Source organism: Ranitomeya variabilis, chromosome 5 (genome assembly GCF_051348905.1).
Source record: "Ranitomeya variabilis isolate aRanVar5 chromosome 5, aRanVar5.hap1, whole genome shotgun sequence".
Classification (NCBI taxonomy): domain Eukaryota; kingdom Metazoa; phylum Chordata; class Amphibia; order Anura; family Dendrobatidae; genus Ranitomeya; species Ranitomeya variabilis.
In genome coordinates, this window is record NC_135236.1 from 65,242,661 (window position 1) to 65,265,459 (window position 22,799).

Consider the following 22,799-nt stretch of genomic DNA (forward strand, 5'->3'; position numbering starts at 1 on the left):
ATTCCTAAGAGGCCTTGGACACACATCTCGATGGATTTTATTTCAGATCTGCCTGTTTCTCAGAAGATGTCTGTCATCTGGGTGGTGTGTGACCGTTTTTCTAAGATGGTTCATTTGGTTCCCCTGCCCAAATTGCCTTCTTCTTCCGAGTTGGTGCCCCTGTTTTTTCAAAATGTTGTTCGTTTGCATGGTATTCCTGAGAATATCGTTTCTGACAGAGGAACCCAATTTGTGTCTAGATTTTGGCGGGCATTTTGTGCTAGGATGGGCATAGATTTGTCTTTTTCGTCTGCTTTTCACCCTCAGACTAATGGCCAGACCGAGCGGACTAATCAGACCCTGGAGACATATCTGAGGTGTTTTGTGTCTGCTGACCAGGATGATTGGGTTGCTTTTTTGCCATTGGCGGAGTTCGCCCTCAATAATCGGGCCAGCTCTGCCACCTTGGTTTCCCCGTTTTTCTGTAATTCGGGGTTCCATCCTCGATTTTCCTCCGGTCAGATGGAATCCTCGGATTGTCCTGGAGTGGATGCGGTGGTGGAGAGATTGCATCATATCTGGGGGCAGGTGATGGACAATTTAAAGTTGTCCCAGGAGAAGACTCAGCTTTTTGCCAACCGTCACCGTCGTGTTGGTCCTCGGCTTTGTGTTGGAGATTTGGTGTGGTTGTCTTCTCGTTTTGTCCCTATGAGGGTCTCATCTCCTAAGTTTAAGCCTCGGTTCATCGGTCCGTATAAAATATTGGAGATTCTTAACCCTGTTTCCTTCCGTTTGGACCTCCCTGCATCCTTTTCTATTCATAACGTTTTTCATCGGTCGTTATTGCGCAGGTATGAGGCACCGGTTGTGCCTTCCGTTGAGCCTCCTGCTCCGGTGTTGGTTGAGGGTGAGTTGGAGTACGTTGTGGAAAAAATCCTAGACTCCCGTGTTTCCAGACGGAGACTCCAGTATCTGGTCAAGTGGAAGGGATATGGCCAGGAGGATAATTCTTGGGTCACTGCATCTGATGTTCATGCCTCTGATCTGGTTCGTGCCTTTCATAGGGCCCATCCTGATCGCCCTGGTGGTTCTGGTGAGGGTTCGGTGCCCCCTCCTTGAGGGGGGGGTACTGTTGTGAATTTGGATTCTGGGCTCCCCCGGTGGCTACTGGTGGAATTGAACTTGTGACATCATCTTCCCTGTTCACCTGTTCTGATTAGATCTGGGTGTCGCTATATAACCTGGCTTCTCTGTTAGATGCTTGCCGGTCAACAATGTTATCAGAAGCCTCTCTGTGCTTGTTCCTGCTCCCAGACATCTACTAGATAAGTTGGACATTCGTCCATGTTTTGTTTTTGTATTTTGGTTCCAGTTCACAGCTGCAGTTTCGTTACTGTGTCTGGAAAGCTCTTGTTGATCAGGAATTGCCACTCTGGTATTATGAGTTAATGCCAGAGTCCTAAAGTAATTTCTGGATGTGTTTTGTTAGGGTTTTCTACTGACCATGAAAGTATGCTTTCTGTCTTCTGCTATCTAGAAAGCGGACCTCAAATTTGCTAAAACTATTTTCCTGCTGCGTTTGTTGTTTCATCTCATATCACCGCCAATATATGTGGGGGGCCTCTGTCTCCTTTTTTTTGGGCATTTCTCTAGAGGTGAGTCAGGTCTTATATTTCCCTCTGCTAGCATTATTTAGTTCTCCGGCCGGCGCTGGGCATATAGGGATAAAAAGTAGGACATGCTACCTGGCTACTTCTAGATGATGCGGTAGGTTTAGTTCATGGTCAGTATAGTTACATCTTCCAAGAGCTTGTTCCTATAGAGGCTTATGCTAGTTCTCTGGCCATGGAGATCATGACAGGATAGCAGCTAAGAGCAGGAGACGCCGGAGCTCCGTGCACACACAGGAGGAAGTGAGTCGCTGACCTCTCATCTTGATCGCTGCTGGCTCTCTGCCTCAGCGTGGCAGCGCCGCACACACAGGGGGCGGGGGCGAGGGGGGGGTGGGGGCGGGATCGGTCGGGAGGAGACCCAGCATGTATAAGAAAAAAAAAACAGCCACAAACCTAAGCTACTCAGGTGCCGCCCCCTACATTGTCCCCGCCCTAGGCACGGGACATTAGTGTCCCGCCCGGGATCCCGGGGCTGGCTGTCAAAATCAGGACAGTCCCGCGGGATCCGGGACGGTTGGGAGGTATGCTTGAATGTCTTCCATTTTCTAATTATTGCTCCCACTGTTGATTTCTTCACTCCAAGCTGCTTGCCTATCGCAGATTCAGTCTTCCCAGCCTGGTGCAGGACTACAATTTTGTTTCTGGTGTCCTTCGACAGCTGTTTGGTCTTCACCATAGTGGAGTTTGGAGTCAGACTGTTTGAGGTTGTGGACATTTGTCTTTTATACTGATAACAAGTTCAAACAGGTGCCATTACTACAGGTAATGAGTGGAGGACAGAGGAGCCTCTTAAAGAAGAAGTTACAGGTCTGTGAGAGCCAGAAATCTTGCATGTTTTTAGGTGACCAAATACTTATTTTCCACCATAATATGCAAAATAAATCTTGCCAAATCAGACAAGGTGATTTTCTGGATTTGTTTTCTCATTTTGACTCTCATAGTTGTGGTCTACCTGTAATGTCAATTACAGGCCTCTCATCTTTTTAAGTGGAAGAACTTGCACAATTGGTGGCTGACTAAATACTTTTTTCCCCACTGTATGTTGAATAGCTCTCTATAGACTCTTACACTAACCTCCACTCTATGTACCATGTGTTGCTCTCTATCGACTTACACCATCTTACTCTCTATACACCATGTGCAGCTTTTTATTGACTCACATATCATCCAATTCTCTATATACCACCTCCATTTCTCTCTATAAATTCACAGACCATTCTACTCTCTATATACGTTGTAAAGCTCTCTATAGACGTAAAGAACATCTTACTCTCTACATACCGAATACATTCTCTATATCTTACATAGCTCTGTATAAACATATAGACCATTGTTTTCTTTACATCATTTACATCTCTCTACATACTATTACACCATAATCTCTATACCGCATATGGCTCTCTAGAGAGTCTTAGGCTGTCAGACTACTTATACCAGATACAGCTTTTTATATACTCCTAGATCATACCTTGAAAACTATGCACACTTCTATATGGAGTCACAGACCGTCCTTCTCTCTATATACCGTATACGGTTCTCTATAGACTTGTAGCCTAACTCTCTATATACCACATCTAGCTTTCTGTAGACCCAACGCCCCTACAACTTTCTATATGCGACATAGTGCTCTCTATAAACTCTTATACAATTCTACTCTCTATATACCACTCACTTTAGCCTAGCCCACTCTCTATATCAGATACAGTTCTTTATATTATATACATTTCTCTGCGCAATATCTGACCATTCTCTTTATATCACATATGGCTCTGTAGAAGCTCTCTGACTGTCTTCTGCCTTCTATATAATCTTAGACCATTCTCTATATACCGCATATAGCTTTTTATTTACTCTTAGACCATCCTACTCTCTATATACCACACACAGCTCTCTATAGATTCATGTGCCATGCTACTCTCTATGTACCACATACAGCTCTCTATAGATTCATGTACCATCCTACTCTCTATATACCACATACAGCTCTCTATAGACTCATGCACCATCCTACTCTCTATATACCACACACAGCTCTCTATAGATTCATGTGCCATCCTACTCTCTATGTACCACATACAGCTCTCTATAGACTCACATATCATCCTACTCTCTATATACCACATACAGCTCTCTATAGATTCATGTGCCATCCTACTCTCTATGTACCACATACAGCTCTCTATAGACTCACATATCATCCTACTCTCTATATACCACATACAGCTCTCTATAGATTCATGTGCCATCCTACTCTCTATGTACCACATACAGCTCTCTATAGACTCACATATCATCCTACTCTCTATATACCACATACAGCTCTCTATAGACTCATGCACCATCCTACTCTCTATATACTACACACAGCTCTCTATAGATTCATGTGCCATCCTACTCTCCATGTACCACATACAGCTCTCTATAGACTCACATATCATCCTACTCTCTATATACCACATACAGCTCTCTATAGACTCATGCACCATCCTACTCTTTATATACCACACACAGCTCTCTATAGATTCATGTGCCATCCTACTCTCTATGTACCACATACAGCTCTCTATAGACTCACATATCATCCTACTCTCTATATACCACATACAGCTCTCTATAGACTCATGCACCATCCTACTCTCTATATACCACACACAGCTCTCTATAGGTTCATGTGCCATCCTACTCTCTATGTACCACATACAGCTCTCTATAGACTCACATACCATCCTACTCTCTATATACCACATACAGCTCTCTATAGACTCACATACCATCCTACTCTCTATATACCACATACAGCTCTCTATAGACCCATGTACCATCCTACTCTCTATATACCACACACAGCTCTCTATAGATTCATGTGCCATCCTACTCTCTATGTACCACATACAGCTCTCTATAGACTCACATATCATCCTACTCTCTATATACCACATACAGCTCTCTATAGACTCATGTACCATCCTACTCTTTATATACCACATACAGCTTTCTATAGATTCATGTGCCATGCTACTCTCTATGTACCACATACAGCTCTCTATAGACTCATGTACCATCCTACTCTCTATATACCACACACAGCTCTCTATAGATTCATGTGCCATCCTACTCTCTATGTACCACATACAGCTCTCTATAGACTCACATATCATCCTACTCTCTATATACCACATACAGCTCTCTATAGACTCATGCACCATCCTACTCTCTATATACCACACACAGCTCTCTATAGATTCATGTGCCATCCTACTCTCTATGTACCACATACAGCTCTCTATAGACTCACATGCCATCCTACTCTATACCACACACAGCTCTCTTTAGACTCATGTACCATCCTACTCTCTATGTACGACATACAGCTCTCTATAGACTCACATACAATCCTTCTCTCTATATACCACATACAGCTCTCTATAGATTCATGTGCCATCCTACTCTATATACCACACACAGCTCTCTATAGACTCATGTACCATCCTACTCTCTATGTACGACATACAGCTCTCTATAGACTCACATACAATCCTTCTCTCTATATACCACATACAGCTCTCTATAGATTCATGTGCCATCCTACCCTCTATATGCCACATACAGCTCTCTATAGACTCACATACCATCCTACTCTCTATATAACACATACAGCTCTCAATAGACTCACATACCATCTTACTCTCTATATAACACATACAGCTCTCTATAGACTAATGTACCATCCAACTCTCTATATACCATATAAAGCTCTCTATAGATCCATAGATGATCCCACTGTCTATATACCATGTACAGCTCTCTATAGACCATCCAACTCTCTGTATACCACATATAGCTCCGTACAGACTTTTAGCCTTCTCTCTATTATATACACCTCTTTATTGTCTCTTACATTTCCATTAAAGCACATATAGCATTATTAGGCATTACTGTATGTAAATATAACAAATATCATACACAGCTCGCTACAGATCTTATCAAGATAACACATGACTGTATATACACTGTACCACATACAGTATAACTCTCTACAGTCCTATCTATAAGGCATAGCAGAGTACTGACTGCTGTACAGACAGCCCACACTGCAGCAAGGTAGCACCTTACATGGAGCAGGGTAGCACCCTATATAAGTAGGGTAGCACCTTATATCGAGTAGGGTAGCACCTTATATAGCATGGGGTAGCACCTTATATAGAGTGGGGTAGCACCTTATATAGAGTGGGGTAGCACCTTATATGGAGTAGGGTAGCACATTATATAGAGTGAGGTAGCACATTATATGGAGCAGGGTAGCACCTTATATAGAGTAGGGTAGCACCTTATATGGAGTAGGGTAGCACCTTATATGGAGCAGGGTAGCACCTTATATGGAGTAGGGTAGCACCTTATATGGAGCAGGGTAGCACCTTATATGGAGTAGGGTAGCACCTTATATGGAGCAGGGTAGCACCTTATATGGAGTAGGGCAGCACCTTATATAGAGTGGGGTAGCACCTTATATAGAGTGGGGTAGCACCTTATATGGAGTAGGGTAACAACTTATATAGCGTGGGATAGCACCTTATATGGAGTAGGGTAGCACCTTACAGTATATGGAGTAGGGTAGCTCCTTATATAGAGTGGGATAGCACCTTATATGGAGTAGGGTAGCACATTATATAGAGTGGGGTAGCACATTATATGGAGTAGGGTAGCACCTTATATAGAGTAGGGTAGCACCTTATATGGAGCAGGGTAGCACCTTATATGGCGTAGGGTAGCACCTTATATAGAGTGGGGTAGCACCTTATATAGAGTGAGGTAGCACCTTATATGGAGTAGGGTAGCACATTATATAGAGTGAGGTAGCACATTATATGGAGTAGGGTAGCACCTTATATAGAGTAGGGTAGCACCTTATATGGAGTAGGGTAGCACCTTATATGGAGTAGGGTAGCACGCACCTTATATAGAGTGGGGTAGCACCTTATATAGAGTGGGGTAGCACCTTATATGGAGTAGGGCAGCACCTTATATGGAGTAGGGTAGCACCTTATATAGAGTGGGGTAGCACCTTATATAGAGTGGGGTAGCACCTTATATGGAGTAGGGAACCACATTATATGGAGTAGGGTAGCACCTTATATAGAGTAGGGTAGCACCTTATATGGAGTAGGGTAGCACCTTATATAGAGTAGGGTAGCACCTTATATGGAGCAGGGTAGCACCTTATATGGAGCAGGGTAGCACCTTATATGGAGCAGGGTAGCACCTTATATGGAGTAGGGTAGCACCTTATATGGAGCAGGGTAGCACCTTATATGGAGTAGGGTAGCACCTTATATGGAGTAGGGTAGCACCTTATATGGAGTAGGGTAGCACCTTATATGGAGTAGGGTAGCACATTATATGGAGTAGGGTAGCACCTTATATAGAGTAGGGTAGCACCTTATATGGAGTAGGGTAGCACCTTATATGGAGCAGGGTAGCACCTTATATGGAGCAGGGTAGCACCTTATATAGAGTGGGGTAGCACCTTATATGGAGTAGGGTAGCACCTTATATGGAGTAGGGCAGCACCTTATATGGAGTAGGGTAGCACCTTATATAGAGTGGGGTAGCACCTTATATAGAGTGGGGTAGCATCTTATATGGAGTAGGGTAGCACCTTATATGGAGTAGGGTAGCACCTTATATGGAGTAGGGTAGCACCTTATATGGAGCAGGGTAGCACCTTATATGGAGTAGGGTAGCACCTTATATGGAGTAGGGTAGCACATTATATGGAGTAGGGTAGCACCTTATATAGAGTAGGGTAGCACCTTATATGGAGTAGGGTAGCACCTTATATGGAGCAGGGTAGCACCTTATATGGAGTAGGGTAGCACCTTATATAGAGTGGGGTAGCACCTTATATAGAGTGGGGTAGCACATTATATGGAGTAGGGTAGCACCTTATATAGAGTAGGGTAGCACCTTACATGGAGTAGGGTAGCACCTTATATGGAGCAGGGTAGCACCTTATATAGAGCAGGGTAGCACCTTATATAGAGTGGGGTAGCACCTTATATAGAGTAGGGTAGCACATTATATAGAGTGAGGTAGCACATTATATGGAGCAGGGTAGCACCTTATATAGAGTAGGGTAGCACCTTATATGGAGTAGGGTAGCACCTTATATGGAGTAGGGCAGCACCTTATATAGAGTGGGGTAGCACCTTATATAGAGTGTGGTAGCACCTTACATGGAGTAGGGTAGCACCTTATATAGAGTGGGGTAGCACCTTATATGGAGTAGGGTAGCACATTATATAGAGTGAGGTAGCACATTATATGGAGCAGGGTAGCACCTTATATAGAGTAGGGTAGCACCTTATATGGAGCAGGGTAGCACCTTATATGGAGTAGGGCAGCACCTTATATAGAGTGGGGTAGCACCTTATATAGAGTGGGGTAGCACCTTATATGGAGTAGGGTAGCACATTATATAGAGTGAGGTAGCACATTATATGGAGCAGGGTAGCACCTTATATAGAGTAGGGTAGCACCTTATATGGAGTAGGGTAGCACCTTATATGGAGCAGGGTAGCACCTTATATGGAGTAGGGTAGCACCTTATATGGAGCAGGGTAGCACCTTATATGGAGTAGGGTAGCACCTTATATGGAGCAGGGTAGCACCTTATATGGAGTAGGGCAGCACCTTATATAGAGTGGGGTAGCACCTTATATAGAGTGGGGTAGCACCTTATATGGAGTAGGGTAACAACTTATATAGCGTGGGATAGCACCTTATATGGAGTAAGGTAGCACCTTATATGGAGTAGGGTAGCACCTTACATGGAGTAGGGTAGCACCTTATATAGAGTGGGGTAGCACCTTATATGGAGTAGGGTAGCACATTATATAGAGTGAGGTAGCACATTATATGGAGCAGGGTAGCACCTTATATAGAGTAGGGTAGCACCTTATATGGAGTAGGGTAGCACCTTATATGGAGCAGGGTAGCACCTTATATGGAGTAGGGTAGCACCTTATATGGAGCAGGGTAGCACCTTATATGGAGTAGGGCAGCACCTTATATAGAGTGGGGTAGCACCTTATATAGAGTGGGGTAGCACCTTATATGGAGTAGGGTAGCACCTTACAGTATATGGAGTAGGGTAGCTCCTTATATAGAGTGGGATAGCACCTTATATGGAGTAGGGTAGCACATTATATAGAGTGGGGTAGCACATTATATGGAGTAGGGTAGCACCTTATATAGAGTAGGGTAGCACCTTATATGGAGCAGGGTAGCACCTTATATGGCGTAGGGTAGCACCTTATATAGAGTGGGGAAGCACCTTATATAGAGTGAGGTAGCACCTTATATGGAGTAGGGTAGCACATTATATAGAGTGAGGTAGCACACTATATGGAATAGGGTAGCACCTTATATAGAGTAGGGTAGCACCTTATATGGAGTAGGGTAGCACCTTATATGGAGTAGGGTAGCACCTTATATAGAGTGGGGTAGCACCTTATATAGAGTGGGGTAGCACCTTATATGGAGTAGGGAAGCACATTATATGGAGTAGGGTAGCACCTTATATAGAGTAGGGTAGCACCTTATATGGAGTAGGGTAGCACCTTATATGGAGTAGGGTAGCACCTTATATGGAGCAGGGTAGCACCTTATATGGAGCAGGGTAGCACCTTATATAGAGTAGGGTAGCACCTTATATGGAGCAGGGTAGCACCTTATATGGAGTAGGGTAGCACCTTATATGGAGTAGGGTAGCACCTTATATGGAGTAGGGTAGCACCTTATATGGAGTAGGGTAGCACATTATATGGAGTAGGGTAGCACCTTATATAGAGTAGGGTAGCACCTTATATGGAGTAGGGTAGCACCTTATATGGAGCAGGGTAGCACCTTATATGGAGCAGGATAGCACCTTATATAGAGCGGGGTAGCACCTTATATAGAGTGGGGTAGCATCTTATATGGAGTAGGGTAGCACCTTATATGGAGTAGGGTAGCACCTTATATGGAGTAGGGTAGCACCTTATATGGAGCAGGGTAGCACCTTATATGGAGTAGGGTAGCACCTTATATGTAGTAGGGTAGCACATTATATGGAGTAGGGTAGCACCTTATATAGAGTAGGGGAGCACCTTATATGGAGTAGGGTAGCACCTTATATGGAGCAGGGTAGCACCTTATATGGAGTAGGGTAGCACCTTATATAGAGTGGGGTAGCACCTTATATAGAGTGGGGTAGCACATTATATGGAGTAGGGTAGCACCTTATATAGAGTAGGGTAGCACCTTATATGGAGTAGGGTAGCACCTTATATGGAGCAGGGTAGCACCTTATATAGAGCAGGGTAGCACCTTATATAGAGTGGGGTAGCACCTTATATAGAGTAGGGTAGCACCTTATATGGAGCAGGGTAGCACCTTATATAGAGTGGGGTAGCACATTATATAGAGTGAGGTAGCACCTTCTATGGAGTAGGGTAGCACCTTATATGGAGTAGGGTAGCACCTTATATAGAGTGAGGTAGCACCTTATATAGAGTGGGGTAGCACCTTATATAGAGTAGGGTAGCACCCTATATGGAGCAGGGTAGCACCTTATATAGAGTGGGGTAGCACATTATATAGAGTGAGGTAGCACCTTATATGGAGTAGGGTAGCACCTTATATGGAGTAGGGTAGCACCTTATATAGAGTGAGGTAGCACCTTATATAGAGTGGGGTAGCACCTTATATAGAGTAGGGTAGCACCCTATATGGAGCAGGGTAGCACCTTATATAGAGTGGGGTAGCACATTATATAGAGTGAGGTAGCACCTTATATGGAGTAGGGTAGCACCTTATATGGAGTAGGGTAGCACCTTATATAGAGTGAGGTAGCACCTTATATAGAGTGGGGTAGCACCTTATATAGAGTGAGGTAGCACCCTATATGGAGCAGGGTAGCACCTTATATAGAGTGGGGTAGCACATTATATAGAGTGAGGTAGCACCTTATATGGAGTAGGGTAGCACCTTATATGGAGTAGGGTAGCACCTTATATAGAGTGAGGTAGCACCTTATATAGAGTGGGGTAGCACCTTATATGGAGTAGGGTAGCACCTTATATGGAGTAGGGTAGCACCTTATATGGAGCAGGGTAGCACCTTATATGGAGTAGGGTAGCACCTTATATAGAGTAGGGTAGCACCTTATATGGAGTAGGGTAGCACCTTATATGGAGCAGGGTAGCACCTTATATAGAGTGGGGTAGCACCTTATATAGAGTGGGGTAGCACCTTATATAGAGTAGGGTAGCACCTTATATGGAGCAGGGTAGCACCTTATATAGAGTGGGGTAGCACATTATATAGAGTGAGGTAGCACCTTATATGGAGTAGGGTAGCACCTTATATGGAGTAGGGTAGCACCTTATATAGAGTGAGGTAGCACCTTATATAGAGTGGGATAGCACCTTATATAGAGTAGGGTAGCACCTTATATGGAGTAGGGTAGCACCTTATATGGAGTAGGGTAGCACCTTATATGGAGTAGGGTAGCACCTGATATGGAGTAGGGTAGCACATTATATAGAGTGGGGTAGCACATTATATGGAGCAGGGTAGCACCTTATATAGAGTAGGGTAGCACCTTATATGGAGTAGGGTAGCACCTTATATGGAGTAGGGTAGCACCTTATATAGAGTGAGGTAGCACGTTATATAGAGTGGGGTAGCACCTTATATGGAGTAGGGTAGCACCTTATATGGAGTAGGGTAGCACCTTATATGGAGTAGGGTAGCACCTTATATAGAGTGAGGTAGCACCTTATATAGAGTGGGGTAGCACCTTATATGGAGTAGGGTAGCACCTTATATGGAGTAGGGTAGCACCTTATATAGAGTAGGGTAGCACCTTATATGGAGCAGGGTAGCACCTTATATGGAGAAGGGTAGCACCTTATATAGAGTAGGGTAGCACTTTATGATATAGCTTATTGATAGGTAATGTTTATATGAGGATCAGTCTAGCGGTGCATTATGCATAAATGTAACATAATACACTAATATAAAACATTATGCCATATGAACCCACCTTATCATTTTCCACAAAGTCCACGAAGGAGGTGCGCTCGATCTCTATAGGCTGCCCCTGCCGGTCATAGAGCGCCAGCACAAAGTGGAAAAAGTTAGATTTCCGTAAGTTGGAAGGCGGCTGCTTCTCAAAATGTGCCCGGGATACTGCGACCCCACTGCAAAGTGCAAGGATACAACATGTTACGGGTGCAGATCCTGCAGAACGGCCACTAAATACAGTCCAGAGAGCGGATAGAAAGAACATTACTACATGCAATAATTAGATTGTGATTGTGATCGTCGGCTCCCTCCTCATTCAGCTCGCTAATAGCGCTTACCGAATAGCTGCAGCGGTAACCCGGATACCTGGAGCGCTCCCGACAATCGGGGTCCGGCTGTGTGACAGTCACAACACATAGGCTCTCCACTCAGGGTGTGAGGAGATAGATAGATAGATAGATAGATAGATAGATAGATAGATAGATAGATAGATAGATAGATAGATAGATAGATAGACAATAGATAGATAGATAGATAGATAGATAGATAGATAGATAGATAGATAAATAATAGAAGATAGATAATAGATAGATAATAGATAGATAGATAGATAGATAGATAGATAGATAGATAGATAGATGATAAATAGACAATAGATAGATAGATAATAGGTAGATAGATAATAGATAGATAGATAATAGAAGATAGATAATAGATAGATAATAGATAGATAGAAGATAGATGATAGATAGATAGATAGATAGATAGATAATAGATAGATAGAAGATAGATGATAGATAGATAGATAGATAGATAGATAATAGATAGTTAGATAGATAGATAGATAGATAGATAGATAGATAGATAGATAATAGATAGATAGATAGATAGATAGATAGATAATAAATAGATAGATAGATAGATAGATAGATAATAGATAGATAGATAGTAGATGGATAATAGATGGATAATAGATAGATAGATGATAGATAGATAGATAGATAGATAGAAGATAGATGATATAGATAGATAATAGATGATAGATAGATAGATAATAGATAGATAGATAGATAGATAGATAGATAGATAGATAGATAGATAGATAATAGATAGATAGACAGATAGATAGACCGACCACATAGCTATGTACACACTTGCTTGTTGCACTGGAGCACTGCATGTACAGGTGCTGACTTCCCAGCCTCCACTCCAGCACACAGCGCCCCCCCAGTGTGGCGGTGGTCAGTGATGTAGGTAGCACTGGGGTACAGGGCAGTAGTGGTCTTCTGACCATATCACTGACAGGCTCAGTCTCCCGCAGCTGAACTTTTGATTGGTAAATCTATGAGCGACTTCTCTGCCGGCGACAAAGTACAAGGAGGAGGAGAGAGCGGAGCAGCCGGCGGCGGTGCTGAGCCCGGAGCGGACTCAGGGGTGCGGAAGAGCAGCACTTGGTGCAGGGGATACACTTGGATTATGGAGATTGTAAAATTATAAAAGATGTACATATATATATATATCAGGTATGCCTCCAATAGCTACATGTATGTATACACATACAGTTCCCTCCAACTCATCGCCATGAAATATCTCATCATGTGCAACAAGATATTTACTGGTGGAGTTATCTGTAGGTGTAAAGTAGGGAAGTGGTAGTAGATATAGATAGATAGATGATAGATAGATAGATAGATAGATAGATAGATAGATAGATAGATAATAGATAGATAGATAGATAGATAGATGATAGATTGATAGATATTAGATAGATAGATAAATAAATAATAGATAGAAATATAGATAGATAATAGATGGATAGATAGATAGATAGATAGATAGATAGATAGATAGATAGATAGAAGATATATAATAGATAGATGATAGATAATAGATGATAGAGCGATAGATAGATAGATAGATAGATAGATAGATAGATAGACAGATTGATATTAGATAGATAGATATTAGATAGATAGATAAAAGATAGAGAGATAATAGATGATAGATAGATAGATAGATAGATGGATAGATAGATAGATAATAGATAGACAGATAGATAATAGATAGATAGATAGATAGATAATAGATAGATAGATAGATAGATAGATAATAGATAGATATGAGGCAGATACATAATTCTTGATCGCTTTCTATAAATCCTCCCGGTAATTGCCTGAATTTTTGCCCTTTTGCATCGGTAAGTGCGGGATTCTCTGGACTCTATGAACACTCCGGCAGGTCCCGGCTCCGGTGCGGGGACGGTGCGGGCAGAGCCCGGGGCTCGGGAGCAGCAATGTACAGATCTCTAGATGTATTGCAGCCCTCAGGCCCACACTGTGTATATATATCCCATGCTATACTGATGAATATAATATACATAGGGGCTGTAATAAGAACAGTATCACACTGACCCGAGGTTCCCTCCACTGACACTTGATTATAATGTACAGCCCTGTAATAGCGCGGTGACATTCTCTGATATAAAGCTTATATACAATATTACCTCCACAGTAACCACTATTTGTAATAAAATGCTAGGTATAAATGCGGAGTCCAGATATATAATATTGTAATATACCGATCCATAATACTACTGTAGTATCCTTATATAATAGCAATGTAATAACACATTATATTAATATAATACTCTATTCCAGAACATTGGTATATAATAGTACTACCATAACCCGATGTTATAATATCAACATTATGTTTTTTCTTCATATCATCACATCAGATTTAATATAATACACCAGTGATAGCCTGCTATATATATATATATATATATATATATATATATATATATATATATATATACACACACTGTTGTATGCTCGTGAAATTATTAAGATGCCCACAGAAAGTTCCTGCTATGTTCACACAGTGCGGTAGAAGTCCTGTTACTGTCCGTATAATCCCCTATTTAATGATTTCATACAGTGCGGACTTGTATAATAAGTTACAAGAAATAGTACAATGGCCGAAATCCATAATAATTCTCTATATGAGGATGATGTGCTGTTGTGTAATATATATAAAGTTTTATGGCAATGGCTTACAGTACAATAACCCTAAATACCGAGCACAGGACTGTACATAAGATGTAATTTATTACTAATTAGTAATGGATGTTCAGAAATCGATAGGGGAAAATATTACAGATATTCAATATTACCGCAAATATCACTCATCTTCCTGCAGTCCTATGTCAAATCACAGCTAAAAACACTATGGTATTCACCATGAGTTGTGTCCGATCTGCTAAATCTGTGTTTTTGCTATATAACATGAGATAGATAATAGATAATTGATAGATAATAGATAGTTAGATAGATAGATAGATAGATAGATAATAGATAGATAATAGATAAATAGATAGATAGATAATAGAAAGATAATAGATAGATAATAGATAGATAATAGATAGATAGATAGATAATAGATAGATAGATAATAGATAGATAATAGATAGATAGATAGATAGATAATAGAAAGATAGTAGATAGATAATAGATATATAATAGATGATAGATAATAGATAGATAATAGATAATATATAGATGATAGATAATAGATAGATAATAGATAGATAGATAGATAGATAATAGAAAGATAGTAGATAGATAATAGATGGATAATAGATAGATAATAGATAGATAATAGATAAATAGATAATAGATACTAAATATAGATAAATAATAGATGATAGATAGATAGAATAGATAATAGATAGATGGATAGATAATAGATAGATAATATATGATAGATAGATAGATAGATAGATAGATAGATAGATAGATAGATAGATAGATGATAGATAGAATAGATAATAGATAGATAATAGATAAATAGATAATAGATGATAGATAATAGATGGATAGATAGATATATAGATAGATGATAGATAGATAATAGATAGATGATAGATAGATAATAGATGATAGATAGATAGATAATAGATGATAGATAGATGGATAATAGATAGTAGATAGATAATAGATGGATAGATAATAGATGGATAGATAATAGAATAGATAGTTAATAGATAGATGATAGATAGATAGATAATAGAATAGATAGATAGATAGATAATAGAATAAATAGATAGATAGATAGATAGATAGATAATAGATAGATAATAGATAGATAGATAGATAGATAGATAGATAGATAGATAGATAGATAGATAATAGAATAGATAGATAGATAATAGAATAGATAGATAGATAGATAGATAGATAGATAATAGATAATAGAATGGATGGACACTGTGTAGATATGAGATGTGGGCTGTCTGCGGTCACTGACGGATTATTATTATTATTCAGCTCTGATCCTGCAGAGAAGTGAAGTTCCTACAGAAGTTCCCCGGCTGCTGTAGGGGTCGGCCATGCCTCTGTGCTGTGAGCAGTGTCGGTGTCTCCGGGTCACTTATCTGGGTGACAGTCACTGACTCCGGCCAGGACTTCTCGCCATCCGCCGGTCCTCCCTCCTCTGTGCGCTCCGCTCTCCAGCCTCCACCATTAGTGCCGCTGCTCCTCATCTTCTCCTCTCCCCATCTTTGTCTTTCCATCCCCGCTCCATCGCTTCCCAGCAGACATATTACTGATACTCACTGACCGAATGGGAGTTGTAGTCCCAGAACTTCTTGTAGGGTCTGATGGCCCTTCTAACCCGACTTGCAGTGTTATTGCATGGTCTTGCTGGGACTTGTAGCATTATCTGTTCTTGCTGGGACTTGTAGTATTATGAACTGTTCTTGCTGGGACTTGTAGTATTGTAAAGTGTTCTTGCTGGGACTTGCAGTGTTATTGCATGGTCTTGCTGGGACTTGTAGTATTATGAACTGTTCTTGCTGGGACTTGTAGTATTGTAAAGTGTTCTTGCTGGGACTTGTAGTATTGTAAAGTGTTCTTGCTGGGACTTGCAGTGTTATTGCATGGTCTTGCTGGGACTTGTAGTATTATGAACTGTTCTTGCTGGGACTTGTAGTATTGTAAAGTGTTCTTGCTGGGACTTGCAGTGTTATGACATGGTCTTGCTGGGACTTGTAGTATTATAAAGTGCTCTTGCTGGGACTTGTGGTGCTATGACACGGTCTTGCTGAGACTTGTAGTGTTAATGCATGGCCTTGCTGGGACTTGCAGTGTTATTGCATGGTCTTGCTGGGACTTGCAGTGTTATGACATGGTCTTGCTGTTACTTGTAGTATTATAAAGTGTTCTTGCTGGGACTTGCAGTGTTATGACACGGTCTTGCTGGGACTTGCAGTGTTATGACACGGTCTTGCTGGGGCTTGTAGTATTGTAAAGTGTTCTTGCTGGGACTCGCAGTGTTACAACATGGTATTACTGGGACTCGTAGTGTTACAGCAGTGTTTTGCTGGGACTTGTAGTCCCCTAATTCCGGAAAAACAAGTCTCTACATAGTGATGTGTCCTACCAGTTGCCGCACAGCTGCTGTTATACCACATTATCCGCTGCACCTTGTAGTTCTCCAGCTTGAATACATATATAATGCAATACTACCCTGTCTCCTGCCAGACTGTGGAGCTTGTCCACCATTGATACCTATTGATGTCCTACTACTACAAGCTCCAACACTTCTATCCTGGGACTTGTAGTTCCCTGAACCAGTAGTTGTCTCGGAGATGGCAGACAGAAGAGCATGCAGTCAGTGTGAAAGTTTCTGTGCCCGGTGCCCCCTGCATTTCTTACCTTTGAGCCGCCACCTTGGCATCCACAACTCCAACATTCCTCACCCAGGACCTGACAGGATCCATGCCAATGCCAGCTGTCAGGGCTTTGTCTCTCAGGGCAGATCCTCCTCTTCCTAAAGTGTCCTGGACCCCAAACATTGAGAGCTGGCAGCAGACAAGTTGTGGGGAGGTGCCAGTGTCCTCCACATGCAGCCTCTAGCCAGCCCCCTTGTCACCTGCCCAGCACCCCAGCAGCAGCAGCAGCAGCAGCAGGGTGACCCTGGATCCTCTGCCCTGTACACTATGCACTGAGGCAGCATCAGCCCAGAGCATGAATGAGCCCCCCACAGGGGAGGGACCACCCTGCATCCCTCCTCTCATTGGCCAGCTCCCTGCACAGGACCCTACCCACAGGCTGGAGCCATTAACCCCTGCAGTGCCGCAGCAGCTGAGCATATCACTAGGATCTGATTTATCAGCGCACAAATCATTCCCAAAGGTGAGGAGGAAAGTGCACAGATCCAATGGAAAAAAAAACTAATGAAGAAAAGGACAGAGTGCTTGTCCTGGGAGCTTACAATCTTGGAAGAAAAGGAGAAGATGCCGCCACAAAAATCTTGGCACCTCCAAATATTAAACTTTTATTACACAAAGAAAATTGAACAAGGACAAAAACAAATATTTAAAATAGCAAAATAATAGGCAGATATTTCCATTTCAGCAGGTGATAAAGCTAAAAACTGGAAATGTACCCCACATTTAATATCCTAAACCGATGGCTATTATTATTATTATTATTATTATTATTATTATAGCGCCATTTATTCCATGGCACTTTACATGTGGGGATGGGTGTACATAATAAAACAAGTACAATAATCTTCTTAAACAATGCAAGTCACGACTGGTACAGGAGAGAGAACCCTGCCCGCGAGGACTCACAACCAACAAGTAATGATTCCCCACACTAATATAAAACATCCAATAAATATAAAATACCTAAACAATGTGTGGAGGACAGGAAAAGACCATATTAAGGGGGAAGCAAAGGTTCCCAGGCGCTTCACTGTACTAACTCCCTCTACTCTACTCAAGACAATATGTAACAATGCAGATCTAAAGAACAGTACAGGGATAATACACACAGTGATGTCACAGTACAGAGATAATAAACACAGTGATGTCACAGTACAGAGATAATAAACACAGTGATGTCACAGTACAGAGATAATAAACACAGTGATGTCACAGTACAGGGATAATAAACACAGTGATGTCACAGTACAGGGATAATAAACACAGTGATGTCACAGTACAGGGATAATAAACACAGTGATGTCACAGTACAGGGATAATAAACACAGTGATGTCACAGTACAGGGATAATAAACACAGTGATGTCACAGTACAGGGATATTAAACACAGTGATGTCACAGTACAGGGATAATAAACACAATGATGTCACAGTACAGGGATAATAAACACAGTGATGTCACAGTACAGGGATACTAAACACAGTGATGTCACAGTACAGGGATAATAAACCTAGTGATGTCACAGTACAGGGAAAATAAACACAGTGATGTCACAGTACAGGGATAATAAACACAGTGATGTCACAGTACAGGGATAATACACACAGTGATGTCACAGTACAGGGATAATAAACCTAGTGATGTCACAGTACAGGGATAATAAACACAGTGATGTCACAGTACAGTATAATATATATAGTGATGTCACAGTACAGGGATAATAAACACAGTGATGTCACAGTACAGGGATAATACACACAGTGATGTCACAGTACAGGGATAATAAACCTAGTGATGTCACAGTACAGGGATAATAAACACAGTGATGTCACAGTACAGTATAATATATATAGTGATGTCACAGTACAGGGATAATACACACAGCGATGTCACAGTACAGGGATAATAAACACAGTGATGTCACAGTACAGAGATAATAAACACAGTGATGTCACAGTACAGGGATAATAAACCTAGTGATGTCACAGTACAGGGATAATAAACACAGTGATGTCACAGTACAGTATAATATATATAGTGATGTCACAGTACAGGGATAATAAACACAGTGATGTCACAGTACAGAGATATTAAACACAGTGATGTCACAGTACAGGGATATTAAACACAGTGATGTCACAGTACAGGGATAATAAACCTAGTGATGTCACAGTACAGGGATAATAAACACAGTGATGTCACAGTACAGGGATAATAAACACAGTGATGTCACAGTACAGTATAATATATATAGTGATGTCACAGTACAGGGATAATACACACAGCGATGTCACAGTACAGGGATAATAAACACAGTGATGTCACAGTACAGAGATATTAAACACAGTGATGTCACAGTACAGGGATAATAAACCTAGTGATGTCACAGTACAGGGATAATAAACACAGTGATGTCACAGTACAGGGATAATAAACACAGTGATGTCACAGTACAGAGATAATAAACACAGTGATGTCACAGTACAGGGATAATAAACAGTGATGTCACAGTACAGGGATAATAAACACAGTGATGTCACAGTACAGTATAATATATATAGTGATGTCACAGTACAGGGATAATACACACAGCGATGTCACAGTACAGGGATAATAAACACAGTGATGTCACAGTACAGAGATATTAAACACAGTGATGTCACAGTACAGGGATAATAAACCTAGTGATGTCACAGTACAGGGATAATAAACACAGTGATGTCACAGTACAGGGATAATAAACACAGTGATGTCACAGTACAGAGATAATAAACACAGTGATGTCACAGTACAGGGATAATAAACAGTGATGTCACAGTACAGGGATAATAAACACAGTGATGTCACAGTACAGAGATATTAAACACAGTGATGTCACAGTACAGGGATAATAAACACAGTGATGTCACAGTACAGGGATAATAAACACAGTGATGTCACAGTACAGGGATAATAAACACAGTGATGTCACAGTACAGGGATAATAAACACAGTGATGTCACAGTACAGGGATACTAAACACAGTGATGTCACAGTACAGGGATAATAAACCTAGTGATGTCACAGTACAGGGATAATAAACACTGATGTCACAGTACAGGGATAATAAACACAGTGATGTCACAGTACAGGGATAATAAACACAGTGATGTCACAGTACAGGGATAATAAATACAGTGATGTCACAGTACAGGGATAATAAACACAGTGATGTCACAGTACAGGGATAATAAACACAGTGATGTCACAGTACAGAGATAATAAACACAGTGATGTCACAGTACAGGGATAATAAACAGTGATGTCACAGTACAGGGATAATAAACACAGTGATGTCACAGTACAGAGATATTAAACACAGTGATGTCACAGTACAGGGATACTAAACACAGTGATGTCACAGTACAGGGATAATAAACCTAGTGATGTCACAGTACAGGGATAATAAACACAGTGATGTCACAGTACAGGGATAATAAACACAGTGATGTCACAGTACAGGGATAATAAACACTGTGATGTCACAGTACAGGGATAATAAACACAGTGATGTCACAGTACAGGGATACTAAACACAGTGATGTCACAGTACAGGGATAATAAACCTAGTGATGTCACAGTTGGGCTCTGTAGGAGTTATATATCTGTTACCCCGGTAGTTAGATGCACACACACTGATGTAAAATCTATAGCAGTGCTGTCATTGATAACCCTGCAGTGTAGACCTCCTCAAAGCTGCTGTTTCCAATGTTCCCGTCCTGTGTGTGTATTCCTGGGTCCCACTGTGGGTCGGGGGCCATTGTCTCACTGCTTGCTGAGCACTTTGCAGGAGAGCACTCAACTTGGCGTGAAGCAGTGTTTATTCTATCACTTCAGTAAATCTCCACGTGTCATCTGTCATTGTAGAGTATCAATAACTAAAGACGCTGAGCGGGCGGAGGACGGCGAAGGGAAAACGCTCACAGTCCTATAGGCTGCACTGCACACAGCACCTTCTAGGTTATTATCAATGGCGTGCAGGTGAAGTATCTGTGTATTCACTGCTCCTGTGTAACACTGACAACATCCCCTGAAACAGGAAAACGCACAAAGCAAATATTCAGTTTTACATTTATGTCTTCTATCTACTATCTATCCATCTTTCTATCTATTATTTATCTATCTATCTATCTATCTATCTATCTATCTATCTATCTATCTATCTATCTATCTATCATCTATCTATCCGTCCCCACCATTCCACTGAGACTGCCCTATTATCTATCTATCTATCGTCTATCTATTATCTATCTATCATTTATCTATCTATCTATCTATCTATCTATCTATCTATCTATCTATCATCTATCTTTCTGTCCCCACCATTCCACTGAGACTGCCCTAACCAAAATTACTAACGACTTACAGCCAAAGCTAACAGACAATTCTCTATACTCCTCCTCCTAGACCTGTCCTCTGCCTTCGACACAGTTGACCACTGCCTCCTACTACAGATCCTCTCTTCCTTTGGGGTCAAAGACCTTGCCCTATCCTGGATCTCCTCATACCTCACCAACTGCACATTTACCATTTTCTAGTCCCATACTACCTCATCATTTTGCCCCCTCTCTGTTGGTGTCCCTCAAGGCTCTGACCTAGGGCCCTTACTCTTATCAATCTATACACTTGGCCTGGGACAACTCATAAGGTCCTATGGCTTCCAGTCCCATCTATATGCCGATGACACTCAGATCTACCTCTCTGGCCCAGATGTCACCTCTCTGTTCTCCAGAATCCCAGAGTGTCTATCAGCCATATCCTCCTTCTTCTCCTCTCGCTTCCTCAAGCTCAATGTGGACAAATCTGAACTAGTTATCTTTCCTCCATCTCGCACACCTTCCCTACCTGACCTATCCATCAAAATAAATGAAATCACACTTTCCCCTGTCCCCAAAAACCGCTGCCTCAGAGTAACCCTTGACTTTGCGCTGTCCTTCAAACCGCACATCCAAGCTCCCGCCACCTCCTGTCACCTCCAGCTCAAAAATATTTTCAGAATCCCTCCTTTCCTCAACCCACACTCTACCAAAATTCTCGTGCATGCCCTAATCATCTCCCGCCTCGACTACTGCAACATCCTCCTATGTGGCCTACCTTCTAACACTCTCGCACCCCTCCAGTCCGTCCTTAGCTCTGGTGCCCGACTAATTAATCTCTCTTCTCGCTACACTCCTGCTTCCCCTCTTTGCAAATCCCTTCACTGGCTCCAAATTTCTCAGCATATCCAGTTTAAATTACTAACACTGACCTACAAAGCCATCCATAACCTGTCTCCTCAATATATCTCTGAACTAATCTCCCGATAT

The 22,799-nt window shown here is 41.5% G+C and overlaps 1 protein-coding gene across 2 annotated transcripts in view; it reads right to left on the minus strand.

Moving 5' to 3' along the window:
• EBF2 (EBF transcription factor 2) overlaps positions 1 to 17,728 on the minus strand; it is a 138,565-nt gene extending 120,837 nt beyond the window's left edge. The window contains exons 1-2 of one of the 2 annotated variants that reach the window (XM_077262120.1): positions 17,438 to 17,728; positions 11,740 to 11,896 (exon numbers count right to left, since the gene is read on the minus strand). In XM_077262120.1, the coding sequence (XP_077118235.1) occupies positions 11,740 to 11,896; positions 17,438 to 17,577 (297 nt within the window). In that variant the 5' untranslated portion in view covers positions 17,578 to 17,728. The remainder of the gene's footprint in view (positions 1 to 11,739; positions 11,897 to 17,437) is intronic. The other variant, XM_077262119.1, reaches the window with a different exon arrangement.
• Between the last annotated feature and the right edge of the window lie 5,071 nt (positions 17,729 to 22,799).